This window comes from Ranitomeya variabilis, chromosome 1 (assembly GCF_051348905.1).
Source record: "Ranitomeya variabilis isolate aRanVar5 chromosome 1, aRanVar5.hap1, whole genome shotgun sequence".
Classification (NCBI taxonomy): Eukaryota; Metazoa; Chordata; class Amphibia; order Anura; family Dendrobatidae; genus Ranitomeya; species Ranitomeya variabilis.
The window spans coordinates 16,860,494-16,885,130 of NC_135232.1; the positions used below are offsets into that span (position 1 = coordinate 16,860,494).

The 24,637-nt window shown below is 54.0% G+C and overlaps 2 protein-coding genes across 6 annotated transcripts in view; one reads left to right on the plus strand and one right to left on the minus strand.

Annotated features, from left to right (window-relative positions):
• The window catches only part of LOC143793497 (uncharacterized), a 300,046-nt gene that overhangs the window by 43,509 nt on the left and 231,900 nt on the right, over positions 1-24,637 (plus strand). The window lies entirely within an intron of this gene.
• Positions 12,257-24,277, minus strand: LOC143793580 (ribonuclease P protein subunit p20-like). 5 transcript variants are annotated; one of them, XM_077280653.1, is made up of 2 exons: positions 24,131-24,277; positions 12,257-13,092 (listed from the first exon to the last, which is right to left on the minus strand). In XM_077280653.1, exon 2 carries the CDS (start codon positions 13,087-13,089, stop codon positions 12,703-12,705), a length of 387 nt encoding a protein of 128 aa, XP_077136768.1. In that variant the 5' UTR covers positions 13,090-13,092; positions 24,131-24,277; the 3' UTR covers positions 12,257-12,702. The 5 variants fall into 5 exon arrangements, with proteins under 5 accessions (XP_077136768.1, XP_077136771.1, XP_077136767.1 ...); XM_077280656.1 differs by having other exon boundaries at positions 24,185-24,205; XM_077280652.1 differs by lacking the exon at positions 24,131-24,277 and adding an exon at positions 20,155-20,582.

Below are 24,637 nucleotides of genomic sequence, written 5' to 3' on the forward strand. Positions count from 1 at the left end.
CGAGTCAACCTCATCACATTCACATATATAATCGGTTGGATGATATAGATCCTCATCACATTTTTCTCTTGACCTCTGGATTCTAATTTGAAGGTCAGTTGTTAACTATAAAAAAAGGAGATGCCCCTCTATAACAGAGATACCTGCAGACAGCCAAGAGATCCAAACAACGAGAGACTCTACAGGGCAGCAGTCAAAACATCATGGCTCCATCATGAGGGACACAGATCTGTCATTCTACAGGATGTCCGTTTAGGAGACCTCGGCCCTGGCTGGAAGAATACAGATCTGCTCCATTGACCATTGCTGAACCATGGATACGTTTGTGAAAGCTAGGAATGAGACCCACCGCTCGCCTGGCTCCATGGAGATATTCAGAGAAGCCAGATTGTGTTCCTCTGGTCAACTAGCCTTGCACCTGATTGGACTGTCATCTTCCATAGCTTGTCATTACCTTCTCTCTGTTGGTGCAACAGGTGGGGACGTCGGCCCTGGAAGCTGAAGCCAGGTTGTGACCCTCCGGTAAACTGGCCCTGTCTGTACCCAAATGGACTGTCCGCTTCCTAAGTTTGTCATTACCTCCTCTCTGTGCATGTCACAGGTGGGGTAGTTGGCCCTGAAAGTGCTGAAGTAACAGCTGGTCTTATTATGATTAGTGATGAGCGAGTATACTCTTGCTCGGGTTTTCCCGAGCACGCTCGAGTGACCTCTAAGTATTTGTTAGTGTTCAGAGATTTCGTTTTCTTTGCGGCAGCTGAATGATTTATAGCTATTAGCCAGGCTGAGTACATGTAGGGTTGCCTGGTTGCTAGGGAAGCCCCACATGTAATCAAGCTGGCTAATAGCTATAAATCATGCTGCTGAGGTGATGAAAACTTAATCTCCATGCAGTCATTACTACTCGGAGACCACCCGAGCGTGCTCGGGAAAACCCAAGCAACGAGTACATTCGCTCATCACTAATTATGACGAGTCAGCAGAAGGGTGAGAATCTGTAATTTGCACCATCTTGGGTATTTACATAAACTGTTCTATATCCTATTGTGTGTTGGTGTTTCAATAAATTATTGCCACACTGTTTTACTCTTACCCTGTGTTGTCTGAGAAGCATTATGCACACAGTGAAAGGAGGGCGGGTGTTAGGTGGGATGATCCCTGGAACATGCGGTTTCGGCTAGCGGACCAGGGCATCCGCTGAACCCCCGTTTCTCCACAGTGACATCAAGCCCAGAGTTTAGTAATGGAGAGGCGTCTATAAGATGCCGCTATACTAATCCGATAGTGATATTGTATAAAAAAGACACACCCAGAATAAAGTCATTTAAAGGGACAGTCACCCCCCTCCAGCCGTTATAAACTAAAAGAGCCACCTTGTGCAGCAGTAATGCTGCATTCTAACAAGGTGGCTCTTTTAGTTTGTGGTGCAGTTATAGCCAAAATAAAGCGGTTTATAATTTCGCCAAAATACCTGTCTTTAGCCCTGGAGGCAGGTCTTAACCCCTCTGCTGAGACCGCCACACTGCCGTCGCTCAAATCTTCGGCGCCGGGCGCCTCCCCCTCCGCCCTGTTTTCAAATCAAGTTCGGCGCCTGCGCTGTTTTGTTCTGCCTGGGGCAGGAGCAGTGTTTGCTGCCCGTCTGACCTCAGATGCAGTCTCGCAGACTGCGCCTGTGCGGCAACCCAGCTTGCGAATCCCAGCCCCGCACTGTGCATAATACATAACAAGCACAAGGTGGCTCTTTTAGTTTATTACGGCTGGAGGGGGTGACAGTGTCCCTTTAATTTAAGGAATGACACAAACTCCATTATTGAATCTAAATTAAAGCATACTCACGTCATTGCCCAGTCCACTGAAGCCAATGTCCCCTGTAAAAGAATTATAATAAACAAAAATATTTCTCACCTGTCCACCGAGGAGATAATCCATTTGTCATGTGATGCTTTTAGCTCTGCCACATCTAGATGACAGGCTGCATTGTTGCATGATGCGACTATATAGCCTGCCAGCCAACAAAGACACTGAGCTGTGCGTGTTTGCACAGCTTATGGTATCGCGGTGAACTCCTGTCACCTCACTGCCATCACTGTAACCATGCCGATACAACTTTTTCCACGGCGCTCATGCTGACGTCAGTGAGTTGAACGGAGTTCATTGGCTGTGAACTCCCAGGACCTTTCTACCAGCACCACGAGCATGGGAACTTTCTCATACCCGCTGTGACGTCAGTCGGGTCATAGGAATTCACCGTGAGACACTGAGCAGCGCTAGCATACTCTGCTCAGTGTCTGTGCTGGTTGACAGGCTTTATAGTTGTATCATGTAACCTGCTATCTAGATGTACAGTACAGAGAAAAAGTTGGACACACCTTCTCATTTAAAGATTTTTCTGTATTTTCATGATTATGAAAATTGTACATTCACACTGAAGGCATCAAAACTATGAATTAACACATGTGGAATTATATACTTAACAAAAAAGTGTGAAGCAACTGAAAATATGTCTTATATTCTAGGTCAGTGTTCCCCAAGTTCGCTCCTCAAGAGCCACCAACAGGTCATGTTTTCAGTATTTCCTTAGTATTGCACAGGTGATAATTGCATCACCTGCACAGGCAATAATTCCATCACCTGGGCAATACTAAGGAAATCCTGAAAACGTGACCTGTTGGTGGCTCTTGAGGACCGACCTTGGGGAACACTGTTCTAGGTTCTTCAAAGTAGCCACCTTTTGCTTTGATGACTACTTTGCACACTCTTGGCATTCTCTTGGTGAGCTTCAAGAGGTAGTCACCAGGAATGGTTTTCACTTCACAGGTGTGCCGTCAGGTTTAGTAAGTGGGATTTCTTGCCTTATAAACGGGGTTGGGACCATCAGTTGTGTTGAGCAGAAGTCTGGTGGATACACAGCTGATAGTCCTACTGAATAGACTGTTCGAATTTGTATTATGGCAAGAAAAAAGCAGCTAAGTAAAGAAAAATGAGGGCCATCATTACTTTAAAGGGAACCTGTCACCCCGTTTTTTCCGTATGAAATAAAAATACCGTTAAATAGGGCCTGAACTGTGCATTACAACAGTGTATTTTGTGGACCCTGATTCGCCACCTATGCTGCCGAAATACGTTACCAAAGTCGCCGTTTTCGCCTGTCAATCAGGCTGGTCTGGTCAAATGGGTGCGGTGACATCACTGTTCCTTCCCCCAGATCTTGCTTATTTTTCCGTTGGTGGCGTAGTGGTTTGCGCATGCCCAAGGCCCGAATCCACTTCATAGGTGTGGAAAGAGCGCGATCTGCGCTATTCCCCTGGTGATCGGTGGGGGCGGCCATCTTCCTGTGGCCGCGCGTGCGCAGATGGAGCGCTCTGCTGCCCGCGGCTTCAGGAAAATGGCCGCGGGAAGCCGCGCGTGCGCAGATGGAGATCGCGGCGGCCATTTTCCTGAAGCAGAGTTCGCATCTCGGCTTCAGGAAAATGGCCGCCGCGATCTCCATCTGCGCACGTGCGGCATCCTGCGGCCATTTTCCTGAAGCCGTGGGCAGCAGAGCGCTCCATCTGCGCACGCGCGGCCACAGGAAGATGGCCGCCCCCACCGATCACCAGGGGAATAGCGCAGATCGCGCTCTTTCCACACCTATGAAGTGGATTCGGGCCTTGGGCATGCACACACCACTACGCCACCAACGGAAAAATAAGCAAGATCTGGGGGAAGGAACAGCGATGTCACCACACCCATTTGACCAGACCAGCCTGATTGACAGGCGAAAACGGCGACTTTGGTAACGTATTTCGGCAGCATAGGTGGGGAATCAGGGTCCACAAAATACACTATTGTAATGCACAGTTCAGGCCCTATTTAACGGTATTTTTATCTCATACGGAAAAAACGGGGTGACAGGTTCCCTTTAAGAAATGAAGGTCAGTCAGTCCAAAAAATTGGGAAAACTTTGCAAGTGTCCCCAAGTGCAGTGGCAGAAACCATCAAGGAAGACCAAGAATCACCTCTGCTTCTGAGGATAAGTTTATCTGAGTCACCAGCCTCAGAAATCGCAGGTTAACAGCAGCTCAGATTAGAGACCAGGTCAATGCCACACAGAGTTCTAGCAGCAGACACATCTCTACAACAACTGTTAAGAGGAGACTGTGCAGCAGGCCTTCATGGTAAAATAGCTGCTAGGAAACCACTACTAAGGACAGGCAACAAGCAGAAGAGACTTGTTTGGGCTAACGAACACAAGGAATGGACATTAGACCAGTGGAAATCTGTGCTTTTCTCTAATGAGTCCAAATTTGAGATCTTTGGTTCCAACCACCGTGTCTTTGTGCGACGCAGAAAAGGTGAACGGATGGACTCTACATGCCTGGTTCCCACCGTGAAGCATGGAGGAGGAGGTGTGATGGTGTGGGGGGGCTTTGCTGGTGACACTGTTGGGGATTTATTCAAAATTGAAGGCATACTGAACCAGCATGGCTACCACAGCATCTTACAGCGGCATGCTATTCCATCCGGTTTGCATTTAGTTGGACCATCATTTATTTTTCAACAGGACAATGACCCCAAACACATCTCCAGGCTGTGTAAGGGCTATTTGACCAAGAAGGAGAGTGATGGGGTGCTACGTCAGGTGACCTGGCCTCCACAGTCACCAGACCTGAACCCAATCGGGATGGATTGGGGTGAGCTGGACCGCGGAGTGAAAGCAAAAGGGCCAACAAGTGCTAAGCATCTCTGGGAACTCCTCCAAGATTGTTGGAAAACCATTTCCAGGGACTACCTCTTTATGCTCATCAAGAGAATGCCAAGAGTGTGCAAAGCAGTCATCAAAGCAAAAGTTGGCTACTTTGAAGAACCTAGAATACAGGTCCTTCTCAAAAAATTAGCATATAGTGTTAAATTTCATTATTTACCATAATGTAATGATTACAATTAAACTTTCATATACTATAGATTCATTATCCACCAACTGAAATTTGTCAGGTCTTTTATTGTTTTAATACTGATGATTTTGGCATACAACTCCTGATAACCCAAAAAACCTGTCTCAATAAATTAGCATATTTCACCCGACCAATCAAATAAAAGTGTTTTTTAATACCAAACAAAAAAACCATCAAATAATAATGTTCAGTTATGCACTCAATACTTGGTCGGGAATCCTTTGGCAGAAATGACTGCTTCAATGCGGCGTGGCATGGAGGCAATCAGCCTGTGACACTGCTGAGATGTTATGGAGGCCCAGGATGCTTCAATAGCGGCCTTAAGCTCATCCAGAGTGTTGGGTCTTGCGTCTCTCAACTTTCTCTTCACAATATCCCACAGATTCTCTATGGGGTTCAGGTCAGGAGAGTTGGCAGGCCAATTGAGCACAGTAATACCATGGTCAGTAAACCATTTACCAGTGGTTTTGGCACTGTGAGCAGGTGCCAGGTCGTGCTGAAAAATGAAATCTTCATCTCCATAAAGCATTTCAGCCGATGGAAGCATGAAGTGCTCCAAAATCTCCTGATAGCTAGCTGCATTGACCCTGCCCTTGATGAAACACAGTGGACCAACACCAGCAGCTGACATGGCACCCCACACCATCACTGACTGTGGGTACTTGACACTGGACTTCAGGCATTTTGGCATTTCCTTCTCCCCAGTCTTCCTCCAGACTCTGGCACCTTGATTTCCGAATGACATGCAAAATTTGCTTTCATCAGAAAAAAGTGCTTGGGACCACTTAGCAACAGTCCAGTGCTGCTTCTCTGTAGCCCAGGTCAGGCGCTTCTGCCGCTGTTTATGGTTCAAAAGTGGCTTTACCTGGGGAATGCGGCACCTGTAGCCCATTTCCTGCACACGCCTGTGCACGGTGGCTCTGGATGTTTCCACACCAGACTCAGTCCACTGCTTCCTCAGGTTCCCCAAGGTCTGGAATCGGTCCTTCTCCACAATCTTCCTCAGGGTCCGGTCACCTCTTCTCGTTGTACAGCTTTTTCTGCCACATTGTTTCCTTCCAACAGACTTACCATTGAGGTGCCTTGATACAGCACTCTGGGAACAGCCAATTTGTTGAGAAATTTCTTTCTGGGTCTTACCCTCTTGCTTGAGGGTGTCAATGATGGCCTTCTTGACATCTGTCAGGTCGCTAGTCTTACCCATGATGGGGGTTTTGAGTAATGAACCAGGCAGGGAGTTTTTAAAAGCCTCAGGTATCTTTTGCACGTGTTTAGAGTTAATTAGTTGATTCAGAAGATTAGGGTAATAGGTCGTTTAGAGAACCTTTTCTTGATATGCTAATTTATTGAGACAGGTTTTTTGGGTTATCAGGAGTTGTATGCCAAAATCATCAGTATTAAAACAATAAAAGACCTGACAAATTTCAGTTGGTGGATAATGAATCTATAATATATGAAAGTTTAATTGTAATCATTACATTATGGTAAATAATGAAATTTAACACTATATGCTAATTTTTTGAGAAGGACCTGTATAAGGGTACCGTCACACATTGAAATTTCCATCGCTACGACGTTACGATTCGTGACGTTCTAGCGATATCGTTACGATATCGCTGTGTCTGACACGCTACTGCGATCAGACACCCTGCTGAGAATCGTACGTCGTAGCAGATCGTTTGGAACTTTCTTTCGTCGCTTGATCACCCGCTGACATCGCTGGATCGTTGTGTGTGACAGCGATCCAGCGATGTCTTTGCTTGTAACCAGGGTAAACATCGGGTAACTAAGCGCAGGGCCGCGCTTAGTAACCCGATGTTTACCCTGGTTACAAGCGTAAACGTAAAAAAACAAACCGTACATACTCACCCGTCGGTGTCCTTCAGGTCCCTTGCCGTCTGCTTCCTGCTCTGAGTGCCGGCCGGAAAGTGAGAGAAGAGCGCAGCGGTGCTGCGATCTGCTCTCACTGTACGGCTGCACTCAGAGCAGGAAGCAGACGGCAAGGGACCTGAAGGACACCGACGGGTGAGTATGTACTGTTTGTTTTTTTACGTTTACGCTGGTAACCAGGGTAAACATCGGGTTACTAAGCGCGGCCCTGCGCTTAGTTACCCGATGTTTACCCTGGTTACCCGGGGACTTCGGCATCGCTCCAGCGCCGTGATTGCAACGTGTGACCGCAGTCTACGACGCTGGAGCGATGATTATACGACGCTGCGACGTCACGAATCGTGCCGTCGCAGCGATGAAAATTTCAATGTGTGACGGTACCCTAAGACATAGTTTCAGTTTTTTCACACATTTTTGTTAAGTATATAATTCCACATGTGTTAATTCATAGTTTTGACGCCTTCAGTGTGAATGTACAATAGTCATTGTCATGAAAATACAGAAAAATCTTTAAATGAGAAGGTGTGTCCAAACTTTTGCCTGTACTGTATATGTATTGAAGAATGCTTCCTTTGAAAAATATGTGTAAATGACAGAATTACTCTATGTAAAAGCTTATGTTAAAATTACATTGCATTCGGATGTCAATTGGATGCTAGGTGTAAAAAATTGGATTGTACTAACATGAAAATCGCTTGGCACTTGCATGACACTCGTCCTACTTTTCTGGACAAAAATCAGAACACATTTTTTTCATAGTGCTGTGTATGAGACCTTAGTGAAGGTACAGGAGCAGAGGAACAAATGAAGGAGGACGAGGAGGAAGATATGATGGGAGCGGAACAGTCAGGAGATGAAGAGGATAATGATCCTCTCAAATTGTCCATGGTTGGCAGGAGGGGACAGAGGAAGCAACTTAAGTATTACCCCGCCTCCAATACACCATGGTCTTGAACCTCATGGAAGCGCTCGACATGAGTGCCTTCTTGCTGCACTGTCTGCAACATGATGCCTGTAAGGGGTATGGGGCCAGTTCAATGTCCTGCACTCCTTGAATACGTCCCTGGCATGTAAATATGCCTGACAGAAACCGTGTATTTCATGTGTCATGTAATGTAGATACACTGTTCAAAAAAAATAAAATAAAGGGAACACTAAAATCCCACATCCTAGATATCTCTGAATGAAATATTCCAGTTGCAAATTTTTATTCATTACATAGTGGAATGTGTTCAGAACAATAAAACATAACAATTATCAATGTAAATCACAACTAATATCCCACGGAGGTCTGGAGTTGGAATGATGCTCAAAATCAAAGTGGAAAATCAAATTACAGGCTGATCCAACTTCAGCGGAAATGCCTCAAGGCAAGGAACTGATGCTCAGTAGTGTGTGTGGCCTCCACGTGCTTGTATGACCTCCCTACAATGCCTGCTCATGCTCCTGATGAGGCGGCGGATGGTCTCCTGAGGGATCTCCTCCCAGACCTGGACTAAAGCATCCACCAACTCCTGGACAGTCTGTGGTGCAACGTGACGTTGGTGGATGGAGCGAGACATGATGTCCCAGATGTGTTCAATCGGATTCAGGTCTGGGGAACGGGCGGGCCTGTCCATACCTTCATCTTGCAGGAAATGCTGACACACTCTAGCCACATGAGGTCTGGCATTGTCCTGCATTAGGAGGAACCCAGGGCCAACCGCACCAGCATATGGTCTCACAAGGGGTCTGAGGATCTCATCTCGGTACCAAATGGCAGTCAGGCTACCTCTGGCGAGCATCTGGAGGGCTGTGCTGCCCTCCAAAGAAATGCCCCCCCACACCATTACTGATCCACTGCAAAACCAGTCATGCTGAAGGATGTTGCAGGCAGATCGCTCTCCACGGCATCTCCAGACTCTGTCACATGCGTTCAGTGTGAACCTGCTTTTCATCTGTGAAGAGCACAGGGCACCAGTGGCGAATCTGCCAATCCTGGTGTTCTGTGGCAAATGGCCAGCGTCCTGCACGGTGTTGGGCTGTGAGCACAACCCCCATCTGTGGATGTTGGGCACTCAGACCATCCTAATGGAGTCAGATTGTAACCGTTTGTGCAGACACATGCACATTTGTGGCCTGCTGGAGGTCATTTTGCAGGGCTCTGGCAGTGCTCCTCCTGTTCCTCCTTACACAAGGGCGGAGGTAGTGGTCCTGCTGCTGGGTTGTTGCCCTCCTAGGTCCCCTCCACGTCTCCTGGTGTACTGGCCTGTCTCCTGGTAGCGCCTCCAGCCTCTGGACACTACGTTGACAGAGACAGCAAACCTTCTTGCCACAGCTCGCATTGATGTGCCATCCTGGATGAGCTGCACCACCTGAGCCACTTGTGTGGGTTATAGAGTCCGTCTCATGCTACCACGAGTGTGAAAGCACAACCAACATTCAAAAGTGACCAAAACATCAGCCAGAAAGCATTGGTACTGAGATGTGGTCTGTGGTCCCCACCTGCAGAACCGCTCCTTTAATGAGGGTGTCTTGATAATTGCCAATAATTTCCATCTGTTGTCTATTCCATTTGCACAACAGCATGTGAAATTGATTGTCAATCAGTGTTGCTTCTTAAGTGGACAGTTTGATTTCACAGAAGTTTGATTTACATGGAGTTATATTCTGTTGTTTAAGTGTTCCCTTTATTTTTATAAGCAGTGTATATATACACACCTCTGGCAAAAATTAAGAGACCACTGCAAAATATTCAGTTTCTCTGATTTTTCTCTTTATAGGTATATTTTTGAGTAAAATGAAAATTGTTCTTTTATTCTATAAACTACTGACAACATGTCTCCAAATTTCCATGTAATAAATTTTGTATTTTTTTTCTGAAAAGGAGAAATAGTCAAAATTAAAAAAAAAAACCGCAATGCTTGCAGACCTCAAATCATGCAAAGAAAACAAGTTCATAATCATTTAGGAACACAATACTAATGTTTTCACTCAAGAAGAGTTCAGAAATCAATATTTTGTGGAATAAGGCTGTGTGCACACGTCTGGAAATTGGCATGCATTTTCCCGCTAAACACTAGCGTTTTACAAGTGTAATTAGCTTGCAGAATGCTAGTGTTTTCCATGCGATCTGTAGCATCGCTTGGAAAACTGATTGACAGGTTGATCACACAAACATAGTGTTTGATTTTTACTATTGATGCTGCCTATGCAGCATCAATAGTAAAAAGATTCTAACGTTAAAAATAAAAAAAATAAATAAATAAATCGTGATATTCTCACCTTCCGGCATCCCCGGCAGGCTTCCCGCTGCTCTCGTTCCCAGTAATGCCTAGTGGCAATGACCCCAGATGATGTAGCGGTCTCGCAGTCATTGCCGCAAAGCATCACTGGGAACGCAAGCATCGCGAGGAGCGGGAAGACTGCAGGAAGGTGAGAATATCACAATTTTTTATTTTAAGTCTCCTCTTCTTCACCCTGGGTACCAACCGCACATGATCGGCTCACTTCCCGCATGGTGGGCATAGACACATGCGGAAAGTAAGTGGATCAGTGCATTCCTATGTGTGCGGAATCCCTGCAATTCCGAACAAAGAATGAACATGCTGCGTTTTTTTCCGGAATGCGATTCCGCCGCGGAAAAAAACTCAACATGTGCACAATAATTGTGGATTGCATTCTAATAATAGGATGCTTAAAGTATACTTTTTTTTGCGGTTTTATCGCATTTGTATAGCGAAAAAAACGCAAAAATTCCTGAACGTGTGCACATAGCTTTACCATGATTTTTTATTTCAGCTTTCATGTGTCTTGGCATGCTTTCCACCAGTTTTTCACACTGCTTTTGGGTGACCGTATGCCACTCCTGGTACAGTTCTTCTTTGATGGCTTGTGACTATCCATCATCCTCTTGATTACATTCCAGAGGTTTTCAATGCGGTCCAGGTCTGGAGATTGGGCTGCCCATGACAGGGATTTGATGTGGCCTCTTAATTTTTGCCAGAGCTGTATATCAGCAAGGCGGCTCAGTGGTTAGCACTGTACGGAGGCTCAGTGGTTAGCACTGCAGCCTTGCAGGGCTAGAGTCCTGGGTTCAAATCCCACAAAGGACAACATCTGCAAGGAGTTTGTATGTTCTCCCGGTGTTTGCGTGGGTTTCCTCCGGGTTCTCTGGTTTCCTCCCACATTCCAAAGACATACTGATAGGGAATGTAGATTGTGAGACCCAGAGAGGGGACAGATATATGGCTAATTCAGGAGAATAGTAAAGTAAGTGGCCCCAACATCACCGCTTTGCTAGAGAGGAGTCGGGAGGCGCAGAGAATCGCAGCTATGCTAGAGAGGAGTCGGGAGGCGCAGAGAATCGCAGCTATGCTAGAGAGGGGTCGGGAGGCGCAGAGCATCGCAGCTATGCTAGAGAGGAGTCGGGAGGCGCAGAGCATCGCAGCTATTATAGAAAGGTCGGGAGGCGCAGAGCATCGCAGGCATGCTAGAGAGGAGTCGGGAGGCGCAGAGCAACGCAGCTATGCTAGAGAGTAGTCGGGAGGCGCAGAGCAATGCAGCTATGCTGGAGAGGACTCGGGAGACACAAAGCATTGCAGCTATTATAGAAAGAGGTCGGGAGGCGCAGAGCATCGCAGGTATGCTAGAGAGGAGTCGGGAGGCGCAGAGCAATGCAGCTATGCTAGAGAGGACTCGGGAGACAAAGCATCGCAGCTATGCTAGAGAGTAGGTCGGGAGGCACAGAGCAACGCAGCTATGCTAGAGAGGAGTCGGGAGGCGCAGAGCAACGCAGCTATGCTAGAGAGGAGTCGGGAGGCGCAGAGCAACGCAGCTATGCTAGAGAGGAGTCGGGAGGCGCAGAGCAACGCAGCTATGCTAGACAGTAGTCGGGACGCGCAGAGCAACGCAGCTATGCTAGAGAGGAGTCGGGAGGCGCAGAGCATCGCAGGTATGCTAGAGAGGACTCGGGAGACACAAAGCATCGCAGCTATGCTAGAGAGTAGTCGGGAGGCGCAGAGCAACGCAGCTATGCTAGAGAGGAGTCGGGAGGCGCAGAGCAACGCAGCTATGCTAGAGAGTAGTCGGGAGGCGCAGAGCAACACAGCTATGCTAGAGAGGAGTCGGGAGGCGCAGAGCATCGCAGGTATGCTAGAGAGGACTCGGGAGACACAAAGCATCGCAGCTATTATAGAAAGAGGTCGGGAGGCGCAGAGCATCGCAGGTATGCTAGAGAGCAGTCGGGAGGCGCAGAGCAATGCAGCTATGCTAGAGAGGACTCGGGAGACACAAAGCATCGCAGCTATGCTAGAGGAGTCGGGAGGCGCAAAGCATCGCAGGTATGATACAGAGTCTGTACAAGGCCGGTGGTATTAATGTTTTGGTTGAACAGCTCAGACACTTTGGCCGCGGTCTGACAACCTCAGAGCTCACACACATCAGCACACAGGATATTATCTCTGGATAATCATGGCTTTATTTTTTGGCCAATCAAAACCAGCGATAATTCTCAGCACAACATGGCTGCACAAGTCACAGCACAGAAACAGCAGATCTACATGTGACCCACGGGACAGACTGCCTCGGCGTCACATCCTCTGCCCCAGTCACTACAAGTCTGATACGCAGGATCTGATATACTCTAGTCGCATCCAGAACTGCAGTGGAGAAGACATGACAGAACGGTGCATGCCACAGCTCCGGATGTGACTGAAGAAGATGCAGAATTGTGCTGCAGCTTCGGACGTGACTGGTGGATAAGTCGCGGCAGAATTCTGCTCGCAGCTCCGGACGTAACTGGTGGATAAGTGGTGGCAGAATTCTGCTTGCAGCTCCGGATGTGAGGCTTCCTCAGTCCCAGGAGCACTTAGTCCCTCAGCACTATACCCAGTCCCGTGCCTCACTCCTCATGGGCTCGGTAGACCCGGATGTGGATGGCAGAGTTGTTGCGGTGGCGGGTGCCCGGTTCTCCATCCTCTCCTCCCTCGGCCTCCATGTCATCAGTCAGCTCCACGGTGGAGGTGCTGGCAGACAGGAGGAGGGTCTCCGGCATGGCGAGCTGAAGCTGTAGTGCCAGGTTAATGGCACGGCCGATGGCGAGGCCCAGTCCGTGCACCCTCAGCTCCTTCTGCCCCCCACTCTCCAGGAGGCGACGGCAGCGAGACAGCTGGGCCCTGAAATCAGTCTTTGTGTTCACGTAGATGTCATTGGGGCCACGGGGCGGGCGGGGGGCCGGGCGGCGGCGGTGACACGGGGGTCTCTCCTGTACAGACGTCTGTTCAGCCATGGCCTGTAAAAGAAGAAAGAGTTAAAGGATGATGAGGCTTGTAGTTCTTCACAAATCAGCAAAAAGTCCTCCAGAAAGAACTATAACCCCCAGCATGTCCTGGGGTAAGACGTATCAGGCCTGCACTCCTGTCTCCGGAGGACGGGCTCTATGTTCTGTGGCGCCACGAGGAGTGTCTGCAGCAGACACCACATGGCACCGTACAAGCCCCTGAGAACCCCACTGTGGAGTACATGACCTAGAGGCCCCCCGCCGTACAGGACCCCCCCGCCACAGAGCACCGTACATGACCTAGAGGCCCCCCGCCGTACAGGACCCCCTACCACAGAGCACCGTACATGACACAGAGGCCCCCCGCCGTACAGGACCCCCCTACCACAGAGCTCTGTACATGACACGGAGGCCCCCCGCCGTACAGGACCCCCCCGCCACAGAGCTCTGTACATGACACGGAGGCCCCCCGCCGTACAGGACCCCCCCGCCACAGAGCTCTGTACATGACACGGAGGCCCCCCGCCGTGCAGGACCCCCCGCCACAGAGCACCGTACATGACACGGAGGCCCCCCGCCGTACAGGCCCCCCGCCACAGAGCTCTCTACATGACACGGAGGCCCCCCTGCCACAGAGCACCGTACATGACACGGAGGCCCTCCGCCGTACAGGACCCCCCGCCACAGAGCACCGTACATGACACGGAGGCCCCCCGCCGTACAGGACCCCCCGCCACAGAGCACCGTACATGACACGGAGGCCCCCCGCCACAGAACACCGTACATGACACGGAGGCCCCCCGCCACAGAGCACCGTACATGACACGGAGGACCCCCCGCCGTACAGGCCCCCCCGCCACAGAGCTCTGTACATGACACGGAGGCCCCCCGCCGTACAGGACCCCCCGCCACAGAGCACCGTACATGACACGGAGGCCCCCCGCCGTGCAGGACCCCCCCGCCACAGAGCGCCGTACATGACACGGAGGCCCCCCGCCGTACAGGCCCCCCGCCACAGAGCTCTCTACATGACACGGAGGCCCCCCGCCACAGAGCACCGTACATGACACGGAGGCCCTCCGCCGTACAGGACCCCCCGCCACAGAGCACCGTACATGACACGGAGGCCCCCCGCCACAGAGCACCGTACATGACACGGAGGCCCCCCGCCGTACAGGACCCCCCGCCACAGAGCACCGTACATGACACGGAGGCCCCCCGCCGTACAGGACCCCCCGCCACAGAGCACCGTACATGACACGGAGGACCCCCGCCGTACAGGACCCCCCGCCACAGAGCACCGTACATGACACGGAGGACCCCCCGCCGTACAGGCCCCCCCGCCACAGAGCTCTGTACATGACACGGAGGCCCCACGCCGTACAGGACCCCCCGCCACAGAGCACCGTACATGACACGGAGGCCCCCCGCCGTACAGGACCCCCCGCCACAGAGCACCGTACATGACACGGAGGCCCCCCGCCACAGAGCACCGTACATGACACGGAGGCCCCCCGCCGTACAGGACCCCCCACCACAGAGCTCTGTACATGACACGGAGGCCCCCCGCCGTACAGGACCCCCCACCACATAGCACCGTACATGACACGGAGGCCCCCCGCCGTACAGGACACCCCGCCACAGAGCACCGTACATGACACGGAGGACCCCCCGCCGTACAGGACCCCCCGCCACAGAGCTCTGTACATGACACGGAGGCCCCACTCCGTACAGGACCCCCCGCCACAGAGCTCTGTACATGACACGGAGGCCCCCCGCCGTACAGGCCCCCCGCCACAGAGCTCTCTACATGACACGGAGGCCCCCCTGCCACAGAGCACCGTACATGACACGGAGGCCCCCCGCCGTGCAGGACCCCCCCGCCACAGAGCGCCGTACATGACACGGAGGCCCCCCGCCGTACAGGCCCCCCGCCACAGAGCTCTCTACATGACACGGAGGCCCCCCGCCACAGAGCACCGTATATGACACGGAGGCCCCCCCGCCGTACAGGACCCCCCACCACAGAGCACCGTACATGACACGGAGGCCCTCCGCCGTACAGGACCCCCCGCCACAGAGCACCGTACATGACACGGAGGCCCCCCGCCACAGAGCACCGTACATGACACGGAGGCCCCCCGCCGTACAGGACCCCCCGCCACAGAGCACCGTACATGACACGGAGGACCCCCGCCGTACAGGACCCCCCACCACAGAGCACCGTACATGACACGGAGGCCCCCCGCCATACAGGACCCCCCGCCACAGAGCTCTGTACATGACACGGAGGCCCCCCGCCATACAGGACCCCCCGCCACAGAGCACCGTACATGACACGGAGGCCCCCCGCCGTACAGGACCCCCCGCCACAGAGCTCCGTACATGACACGGAGGCCCCCCGCCGTACAGGCCCCCCTACCACAGAGCTCCGTACATGACACGGAGGCCCCCGCCGTACAGGCCCCCCTACCACAGAGCACCGTACATGACACGGAGGCCCCCGCCGTACAGGACCCCCCTACCACAGAGCTCTGTACATGACACGGAGGCCCCCGCCGTACAGGCCCCCCTACCACAGAGCTCCGTACATGACACGGAGGCCCCCGCCGTACAGGACCCCCCTACCACAGAGCTCTGTACATGACACGGAGGCCCCCCGCCGTACAGGACCCCCCACCACAGAGCACCGTACATGACACGGAGGCCCCCCCGCCATACAGGACCCCCTACCACAGAGCACCGTACATGACACGGAGGCCCCCGCCGTACAGGACCCCCCTACCACAGAGCTCTGTACATGACACGGAGGACCCCCGCCGTGGAGGACCCCCGCCGTACAGGACCCCCCGCCACAGAGCACCGTACATGACACGGAGGCCCCCCGCCGTACAGGACCCCCCACCACAGAGCACCGTACATGACACGGAGGCCCCCCCGCCATACAGGACCCCCTACCACAGAGCTCCGTACATGACACGGAGGCCCCCCGCCGTACAGGCCCCCCTACCACAGAGCTCCGTACATGACACGGAGGCCCCCGCCGTACAGGCCCCCCTACCACAGAGCACCGTACATGACACGGAGGCCCCCGCCGTACAGGACCCCCCTACCACAGAGCTCTGTACATGACACGGAGGCCCCCGCCGTACAGGCCCCCCTACCACAGAGCTCCATACATGACACGGAGGCCCCCGCCGTACAGGACCCCCCTACCACAGAGCTCTGTACATGACACGGAGGACCCCCGCCGTACAGGACCCCCCGCCACAGAGCACTGTACATGACACGGAGGCCCCCCGCCGTACAGGACCCCCCACCACAGAGCACCGTACATGACACGGAGGCCCCCCGCCGTACAGGCCCCCCGCCACAGAGCTCTCTACATGACACGGAGGCCCCCCGCCACAGAGCACCGTATATGACACGGAGGCCCCCCCGCCGTACAGGACCCCCCACCACAGAGCACCGTACATGACACGGAGGCCCTCCGCCGTACAGGACCCCCCGCCACAGAGCACCGTACATGACACGGAGGCCCCCCGCCACAGAGCACCGTACATGACACGGAGGCCCCCCGCCGTACAGGACCCCCCGCCACAGAGCACCGTACATGACACGGAGGACCCCCGCCGTACAGGACCCCCCACCACAGAGCACCGTACATGACACGGAGGCCCCCCGCCATACAGGACCCCCCGCCACAGAGCTCTGTACATGACACGGAGGCCCCCCGCCGTACAGGACCCCCCGCCACAGAGCACCGTACATGACACGGAGGCCCCCCGCCGTACAGGACCCCCCGCCACAGAGCTCCGTACATGACACGGAGGCCCCCCGCCGTACAGGCCCCCCTACCACAGAGCTCCGTACATGACACGGAGGCCCCCGCCGTACAGGCCCCCCTACCACAGAGCACCGTACATGACACGGAGGCCCCCGCCGTACAGGACCCCCCTACCACAGAGCTCTGTACATGACACGGAGGCCCCCGCCGTACAGGCCCCCCTACCACAGAGCTCCGTACATGACACGGAGGCCCCCGCCGTACAGGACCCCCCTACCACAGAGCTCTGTACATGACACGGAGGACCCCCGCCGTACAGGACCCCCCGCCACAGAGCACCGTACATGACACGGAGGCCCCCCGCCGTACAGGACCCCCCACCACAGAGCACCGTACATGACACGGAGGCCCCCCCGCCATACAGGACCCCCTACCACAGAGCACCGTACATGACACGGAGGCCCCCGCCGTACAGGACCCCCCTACCACAGAGCTCTGTACATGACACGGAGGACCCCCGCCGTGGAGGACCCCCGCCGTACAGGACCCCCCGCCACAGAGCACCGTACATGACACGGAGGCCCCCCGCCGTACAGGACCCCCCACCACAGAGCACCGTACATGACACGGAGGCCCCCCCGCCATACAGGACCCCCTACCACAGAGCTCTGTACATGACACGGAGCCCCCCGCCATACAGGACCCCCCACCACAGAGCACCGTACATGACACGGAGGCCCCCCGCCGTACAGGACCCCCCACCACAGAGCACCGTACATGACACGGAGGCCCCCGCCGTACAGGACCCCCCGCCACAGAGCTCTGTACATGACACGGAGGCCCCCCGCCGTACAGGACCCCCCACCACAGAGCACCGTACATGACACGGAGGCCCCCCCGCCATACAGGACCCCCCGCCACAGAGCACTGTACATGACACGGAGGCCCCCCGCCGTACAGGACCCCCCACCACAGAGCACCGTACATGACACGGAGGCCCCCGCCGTACAGGACCCCCCGCCACAGAGCTCTGTACATGACACGGAGGCCCCCCGCCGTACAGGACCCCCCACCACAGAGCACCGTACATGACACGGAGGCCCCCCCGCCATACAGGACCCCCCGCCACAGAGCACTGTACATGACACGGAGGCCCCCCGCCGTACAGGACCCCCCACCACAGAGCACCGTACATGACACGGAGGCCCCCCGCCGTACAGGACCCCCCACCACAGAGCACCGTACATGACACGGAGCCCCCCCGCCGTACAGGACCCCCCACCACAGAGCACCGTACATGACACGGAGGCCCCCCGCCGTACAGGACCCCCCACCACAGAGCTCCGTACATGACACGGAGGACCCCCACCGTACAGGACCCCCCACCACAGAGCACCGTACATGACACGGAGGCCCCCCCGCCATACAGGACCCCCCGCCACAGAGCACTGTACATGACACGGAGGCCCCCCGCCGTACAGGACCCCCCACCACAGAGCACCGTACATGACACGGAGCCCCCCCGCCGTACAGGATCCCCCGCCACAGAGCACCGTACATGACACGGAGGACCCCCGCCGTACAGGACCCCCCACCACAGAGCACCGTACATGACACGGAGGCCCCCCCGCCATACAGGACCCCCCGCCACAGAGCACTGTACATGACACGGAGGCCCCCCGCCGTACAGGACCCCCCACCACAGAGCACCGTACATGACACGGAGGCCCCCCTACCACAGAGCACTGTACATGACACGGAGGCCCCCCGCCGTACAGGACCCCCCACCACAGAGCACCGTACATGACACGGAGGCCCCCCTACCACAGAGCACTGTACATGACACGGAGGCCCCCCCGCCATACAGGACCCCCCGCCACAGAGCACTGTACATGACACGGAGCCCCCCCGCCGTACAGGATCCCCCGCCACAGAGCACTGTACATGACACGGAGCCCCCCCGCCGTACAGGATCCCCCGCCACAGAGCTCTGTACATGACACGGAGGCCCCCCCGCCATACAGGACCCCCCGCCACAGAGCACTGTACATGACACGGAGGCCCCCCGCCGTACAGGACCCCCCACCACAGAGCACCGTACATGACACGGAGCCCCCCCGCCGTACAGGATCCCCCGCCACAGAGCACCGTACATGACACGGAGGACCCCCGCCGTACAGGACCCCCCACCACAGAGCACCGTACATGACACGGAGGCCCCCCCGCCATACAGGACCCCCCGCCACAGAGCACTGTACATGACACGGAGGCCCCCCGCCGTACAGGACCCCCCACCACAGAGCACCGTACATGACACGGAGGCCCCCCTACCACAGAGCACTGTACATGACACGGAGGCCCCCCCGCCATACAGGACCCCCCGCCACAGAGCACTGTACATGACACGGAGCCCCCCCGCCGTACAGGACCCCCCGCCACAGAGCACTGTACATGACACGGAGCCCCCCCGCCGTACAGGACCCCCCGCCACAGAGCACTGTACATGACACGGAGGCCCCCCGCCGTACAGGACCCCCCACCACAGAGCACCGTACATGACACGGAGCCCCCCCGCCGTACAGGATCCCCCGCCACAGAGCACCGTACATGACACGGAGGACCCCCGCCGTACAGGACCCCCCACCACAGAGCACCGTACATGACACGGAGGCCCCCCCGCCATACAGGACCCCCCGCCACAGAGCACTGTACATGACACGGAGGCCCCCCGCCGTACAGGACCCCCCACCACAGAGCACCGTACATGACACGGAGGCCCCCCTACCACAGAGCACTGTACATGACACGGAGGCCCCCCGCCGTACAGGACCCCCCACCACAGAGCACCGTACATGACACGGAGGCCCCCCTACCACAGAGCACTGTACATGACACGGAGGCCCCCCCGCCATACAGGACCCCCCGCCACAGAGCACTGTACATGACACGGAGGCCCCCCCGCCATACAGGACCCCCCGCCACAGAGCACTGTACATGACACGGAGGCCCCCCTACCACAGAGCACCGTACATGACACGGAGCCCCCGCCGTACAGGACCCCCCGCCACACCGTGAAGCAGAAGCACCATATAACAGCATAAAGGAGCCCAGGGGAAAACGTCACAAGAGTCGCTAGTGACGGCACACAGAACCTCAGGACAGAACGTCAGCAGAGGCCGCTGGAGAGCAGCAGCACAATGTCCACGGTGCCCTCACATCGCCAGCACACAGCGGGCCGTCACCGGTCACATTCCCCAGTACCGGAGCCGGCGAGAGACAACACTCACCTCACAAGAGTAGAAGACCCTACGGTTAGATATGACGTCACGGGTGTCTGCGGTCACGTGAGGAGCTTGGGGGCGTGTGTCGATTACCATTGGAGCACAGAAAAGGCGGGAGAAGAGAAGCGGGAGCGCGCATGAGCGGTCCCGACTCCAGCGCCGAGTACGAGCGACCAGTCAGAGTGAGGAGAGGAGCAGTGATGGGCGGTCACCAGTCAGTGTGAGGAGAGGAGCGGTGATGGGCGGTCACCAGTCAGTGTGAGGAGGAGAGGAGCGGTGATGGGCGGTCACCAGTCAGTGTGAGGAGGAGAGGAGCGGTGATGGGCGGTCACCAGTCAGTGTGAGGAGGAGAGGAGCTGTGATGGGCGGTCACCAGTCAGTGTGAGGAGAGGAGCGGTGATGGGCGGTCACCAGTCAGTGTGGGGAGAGGAGCAGTGATGGGCGGTCACCAGTCAGTGTGGGGAGAGGAGCGGTGATGGGCGGTCACCAGTCAGTGTGAGGAGAGGAGCGGTGATGGGAGGTCACCAGTCAGTGTGAGGAGAGGAGCGGTGATGGGCGGTCACCAGTCAGTGTGAGGAGAGGAGCGGTGATGGGCGGTCACCAGTCAGTGTGAGGAGAGGAGCGGTGATGGGCGGTCACCAGTCAGTGTGAGGAGGAGAGGAGCGGTGATGGGCGGTCACCAGTCAGTGTGAGGAGGAGAGGAGCGGTGATGGGAGGTCACCAGTCAGTGTGAGGAGAGGAGCGGTGATGGGCGGTCACCAGTCAGTGTGAGGAGAGGAGCGGTGATGGGCGGTCACCAGTCAGTGTGAGGAGAGGAGCGGTGATGGGCGGTCACCAGTCAGTGTGAGGAGAGGAGCGGTGATGGGCGGTCACCAGTCAGTGTGAGGAGAGGAGCGGTGATGGGCGGTCACCAGTCAGTGTGAGGAGAGGAGCGGTGATGGGAGGTCACCAGTCAGTGTGAGGACTGAGGAGGAGAGGAGCGGTGATGGGCGGTCACCAGGATATAACGGGGTATTCCGTATATATTCTGTGTGCGATATCAGGGTATTCTGTATATATAGAGGCCGGGATGATATGCCGCTTATCTCCTCATCACTGCCCCGAGCCTGCAATCCTCAGTACTGACACCAGAGACACAGCCAGTAATGGAAGCCGGGATGATACGCCGCTTATCTCCTCATCACTGCCCCGAGCCTGCAATCCTCAGTACTGACACCAGAGACACAACCAGTAATAGAGGCCGGGATGATACGCCGCTTATCTCCTCATCACTGCCCCGAGCCTGCAATCCTCAGTACTGACACCAGAGACACAACCATTAATGGAGGCCGGGATGATACGCCGCTTATCTCCTCATCACTGCCCCGAGCCTGCAATCCTCAGTACTGACACCAGAGACACAACCAGTAATGGAGGCCGGGATGATACGCCGCTTATCTCCTCATCACAGCCCCGAGCCTGCAATCCTCAGTACTGACACCAGAGACACAACCAGTAATGGAGGCCGGGATGATACGCCGCTTATCTCCTCATCACTGCCCCGAGCCTGCAATCCTCAGTACTGACACCAGAGACACAACCAGTAATGGAGGCCGGGATGATACGCCGCTTATCTCCTCATCACTGCCCCGAGCCTGCCATCCTCAGTACTGACACCGGAGACACAACCAGTAATGGAGGCCGGGATGATACGCCGCTTATCTCCTCATCACTGCCCCGAGCCTGCAATCCTCAGTACTGACACCAGAGACACAACCAGTAATGGAGGCCGGGATGATACGCCGCTTATCTCCTCATCACTGCCCCGAGCCTGCCATCCTCAGTACTGACACCGGAGACACAACCAGTAATGGAGGCCGGGATGATACGCCGCTTATCTCCTCATCACTGCCCCGAGCCTGCAATCCTCAGTACTGATAATGGAGACACAACCAGTAATGGAGGCCGGGATGATACGCCGCTTATCTCCTCATCACAGCCCCGAGCCTGCAATCCTCAGTACTGACACCGGAGACACAACCAGTAATGGAGGCCGGGATGATACGCCGCTTATCTCCTCATCACTATCCCGAGCCTGCAATCCTCAGTACTGACACCAGAGGACACAACTAGTAATGGAGGCCGGGATGATACGCCGCTTATCTCCTCATCACTGTCCCGAGCCTGCAATCCTCAGTACTGACACCAGAGACACAACCAGTAATGGAGGCCGGGACTGATTTGGGGTGGCTCTGGACCCGTTAACCTTTGGTGGAATCGGAGCTGGTGGCAGTATACTTTGTCCTGTGCAGTTGGGCATCTCTGCAGCGTTGATAACACAGGTCAACAAAAAAAAATTTTTTTTTCTGGTGTCCAAAATATTTTAATGAATTTGGGGTATTTTTGGGGTGCTGATTCTGAATATGTCATCAGTTTTGCCAGATTGGCTCAAGTTTGTGACATTTTTGGTATCTTATTTATAGCACTTGTTGGTAAATGCGACGCATCATCTCATTAATTTCTTTGGATTAGTACTTGAACTGAGCAGTTCTCAATATAGTTTTGTGTTAATTAGTGTTCTAAAAGTTTGTTCATAGCTTGATTTTTGCACTAACTTTATGTTGTTGTCTGTTTTCCAGTGAAAAGCATGAACTCATCAAGAAGAAGTTGTCTTAACGATCCAGACTCATTCTGTTACATTTGTGGTGAATACACACTGCCAAAACATAGAAGAAACATAACAGACTTCGTAAAAAAAAGTGTATTTTGCCTATTTTGGGGTTATGCTTGGGGACCAAGACAAGTTTTGGGCACCACACATAGTGTGCAAAGCATGTATCGAATTATTACGAAAATGGAGCAAAGGACAAAGAAAAAGCTTCAAATTTGGTGTTCCAATGGTGTGGAGAGAGCCAAAAAATCATCATGATGACTGTTATTTCTGTGCAGTGCAAGTGCAAGGATTCAATAAGCATAAGAAACGAAAATGGGAGTAACATGGAATCTGCAAGAAGGCCTGTCCCTCATTGTGAAGATGTGCCTGTACCTGTGTTTACCATAAATAACAGTCATCATGATGATTTTTTGGCTCTCTCCACACCATTGGAACACCAAATTTGAAGCTTTTTCTTTGTCCTTTGCTCCATTTTCGTAATAATTCGATACATGCTTTGCACACTATGTGTGGTGCCCAAAACTTGTCTTGGTCCCCAAGCATAACCCCAAAATAGGCAAAATACACTTTTTTTTACGAAGTCTGTTATGTTTCTTCTATGTTTTGGCAGTGTGTATTCACCACAAATGTAACAGAATGAGTCTGGATCGTTAAGACAACTTCTTCTTGATGAGTTCATGCTTTTCACTGGAAAACAGACAACAACATAAAGTTAGTGCAAAAATCAAGCTATGAACAAACTTTTAGAACACTAATTAACACAAAACTATATTGAGAACTGCTCAGTTCAAGTACTAATCCAAAGAAATTAATGAGATGATGCGTCGCATTTACCAACAAGTGCTATAAATAAGATACCAAAAATCTCAAAAACTTGAGCCAATCTGGCAAAACTGATGACATATTCAGAATCAGCACCCCAAAAATACCCCAAATTCGATGAAATATCTTTGGCACCAAAAATGCTGTTGACCAGTGTAATGATTGTTCCCGCCTGAGTGGGAGTAGTTATATCGTCCTCACTGCAGTATGTCCATTAGGCAGTACATAGCAGGCAGCCTTTCCGGCGACTAATTATCCAGGTGCAGTACCCTGACTGACCTGAGGGTAAGGGGGCGCCAGAGAGCTGCAAGTTCTAAACAGGACTGGGAAGTGGGATATAGATAAATCCCCTTCAGAAAGAACCAGGGGCAACAAAACAACCCCGGGTCATGACCTATTGGTGTGAGTGGTGGGGACGATACATTTATCCTCCCGGGATCCCTGACATACTGCTGGGATCCGTTACAGTCTTTATATAGAGATTATCCTCAGGAACAGCGCGGTTACCTGCTGACATTCTCCTCCACTATTAGGGCCGTCACCGGCTGTAATGAAGGTCACCTGTTAGCGGCCGCTCAGAAGCTTCGCCCCTCTGAACCAACCTCCTAGCTACAGCTCTGGCTCTGCCGAGTCACTGGTGAAGACGACAATGTGCTGCAGCCAGGAGCAAACCAGGAAGAGGCTACTGCACTGCGAGAGCGGGAGGGGCTGAGGTGACGTCATCACTGTCACCTGATTGGATCATAACTAACATTTTACCTGAACTCCATCTGATCACATGACCTTGAAGTCTCACAGGGCCTGCATTTCTCTGCCTCACCACTTCTCTCCTGAGCTCCGCCCCCTGATCACATGACGGTGACGTCACCACAGGTCCTTCAGCTCTCAGTGCAGCAGCTCCGTCCTGGTTGTGTGCAGCTCGTGTTCTCTGGTGTCAGCCAGCAGCAGATTTCCCGCCATTCCGGTGAGATTACAGGAGGGTTTGGTGGAGTTTTGGTGCTTGTGGTAAATCTG

Coding starts and splice junctions, on each gene's coding strand:
- LOC143793580 (XM_077280652.1), bottom strand. CDS start 20,244: ATGGTAATCGACACACGCCCCCAAGCTCCTCACGTGACCGCAGACACC. Junction 13,093..20,154: donor GGGTCTTCTACTCTTGTGAG/GTGAGTGTTGTC, acceptor CTTCTTTTACAG/GCCATGGCTGAACAGACGTC.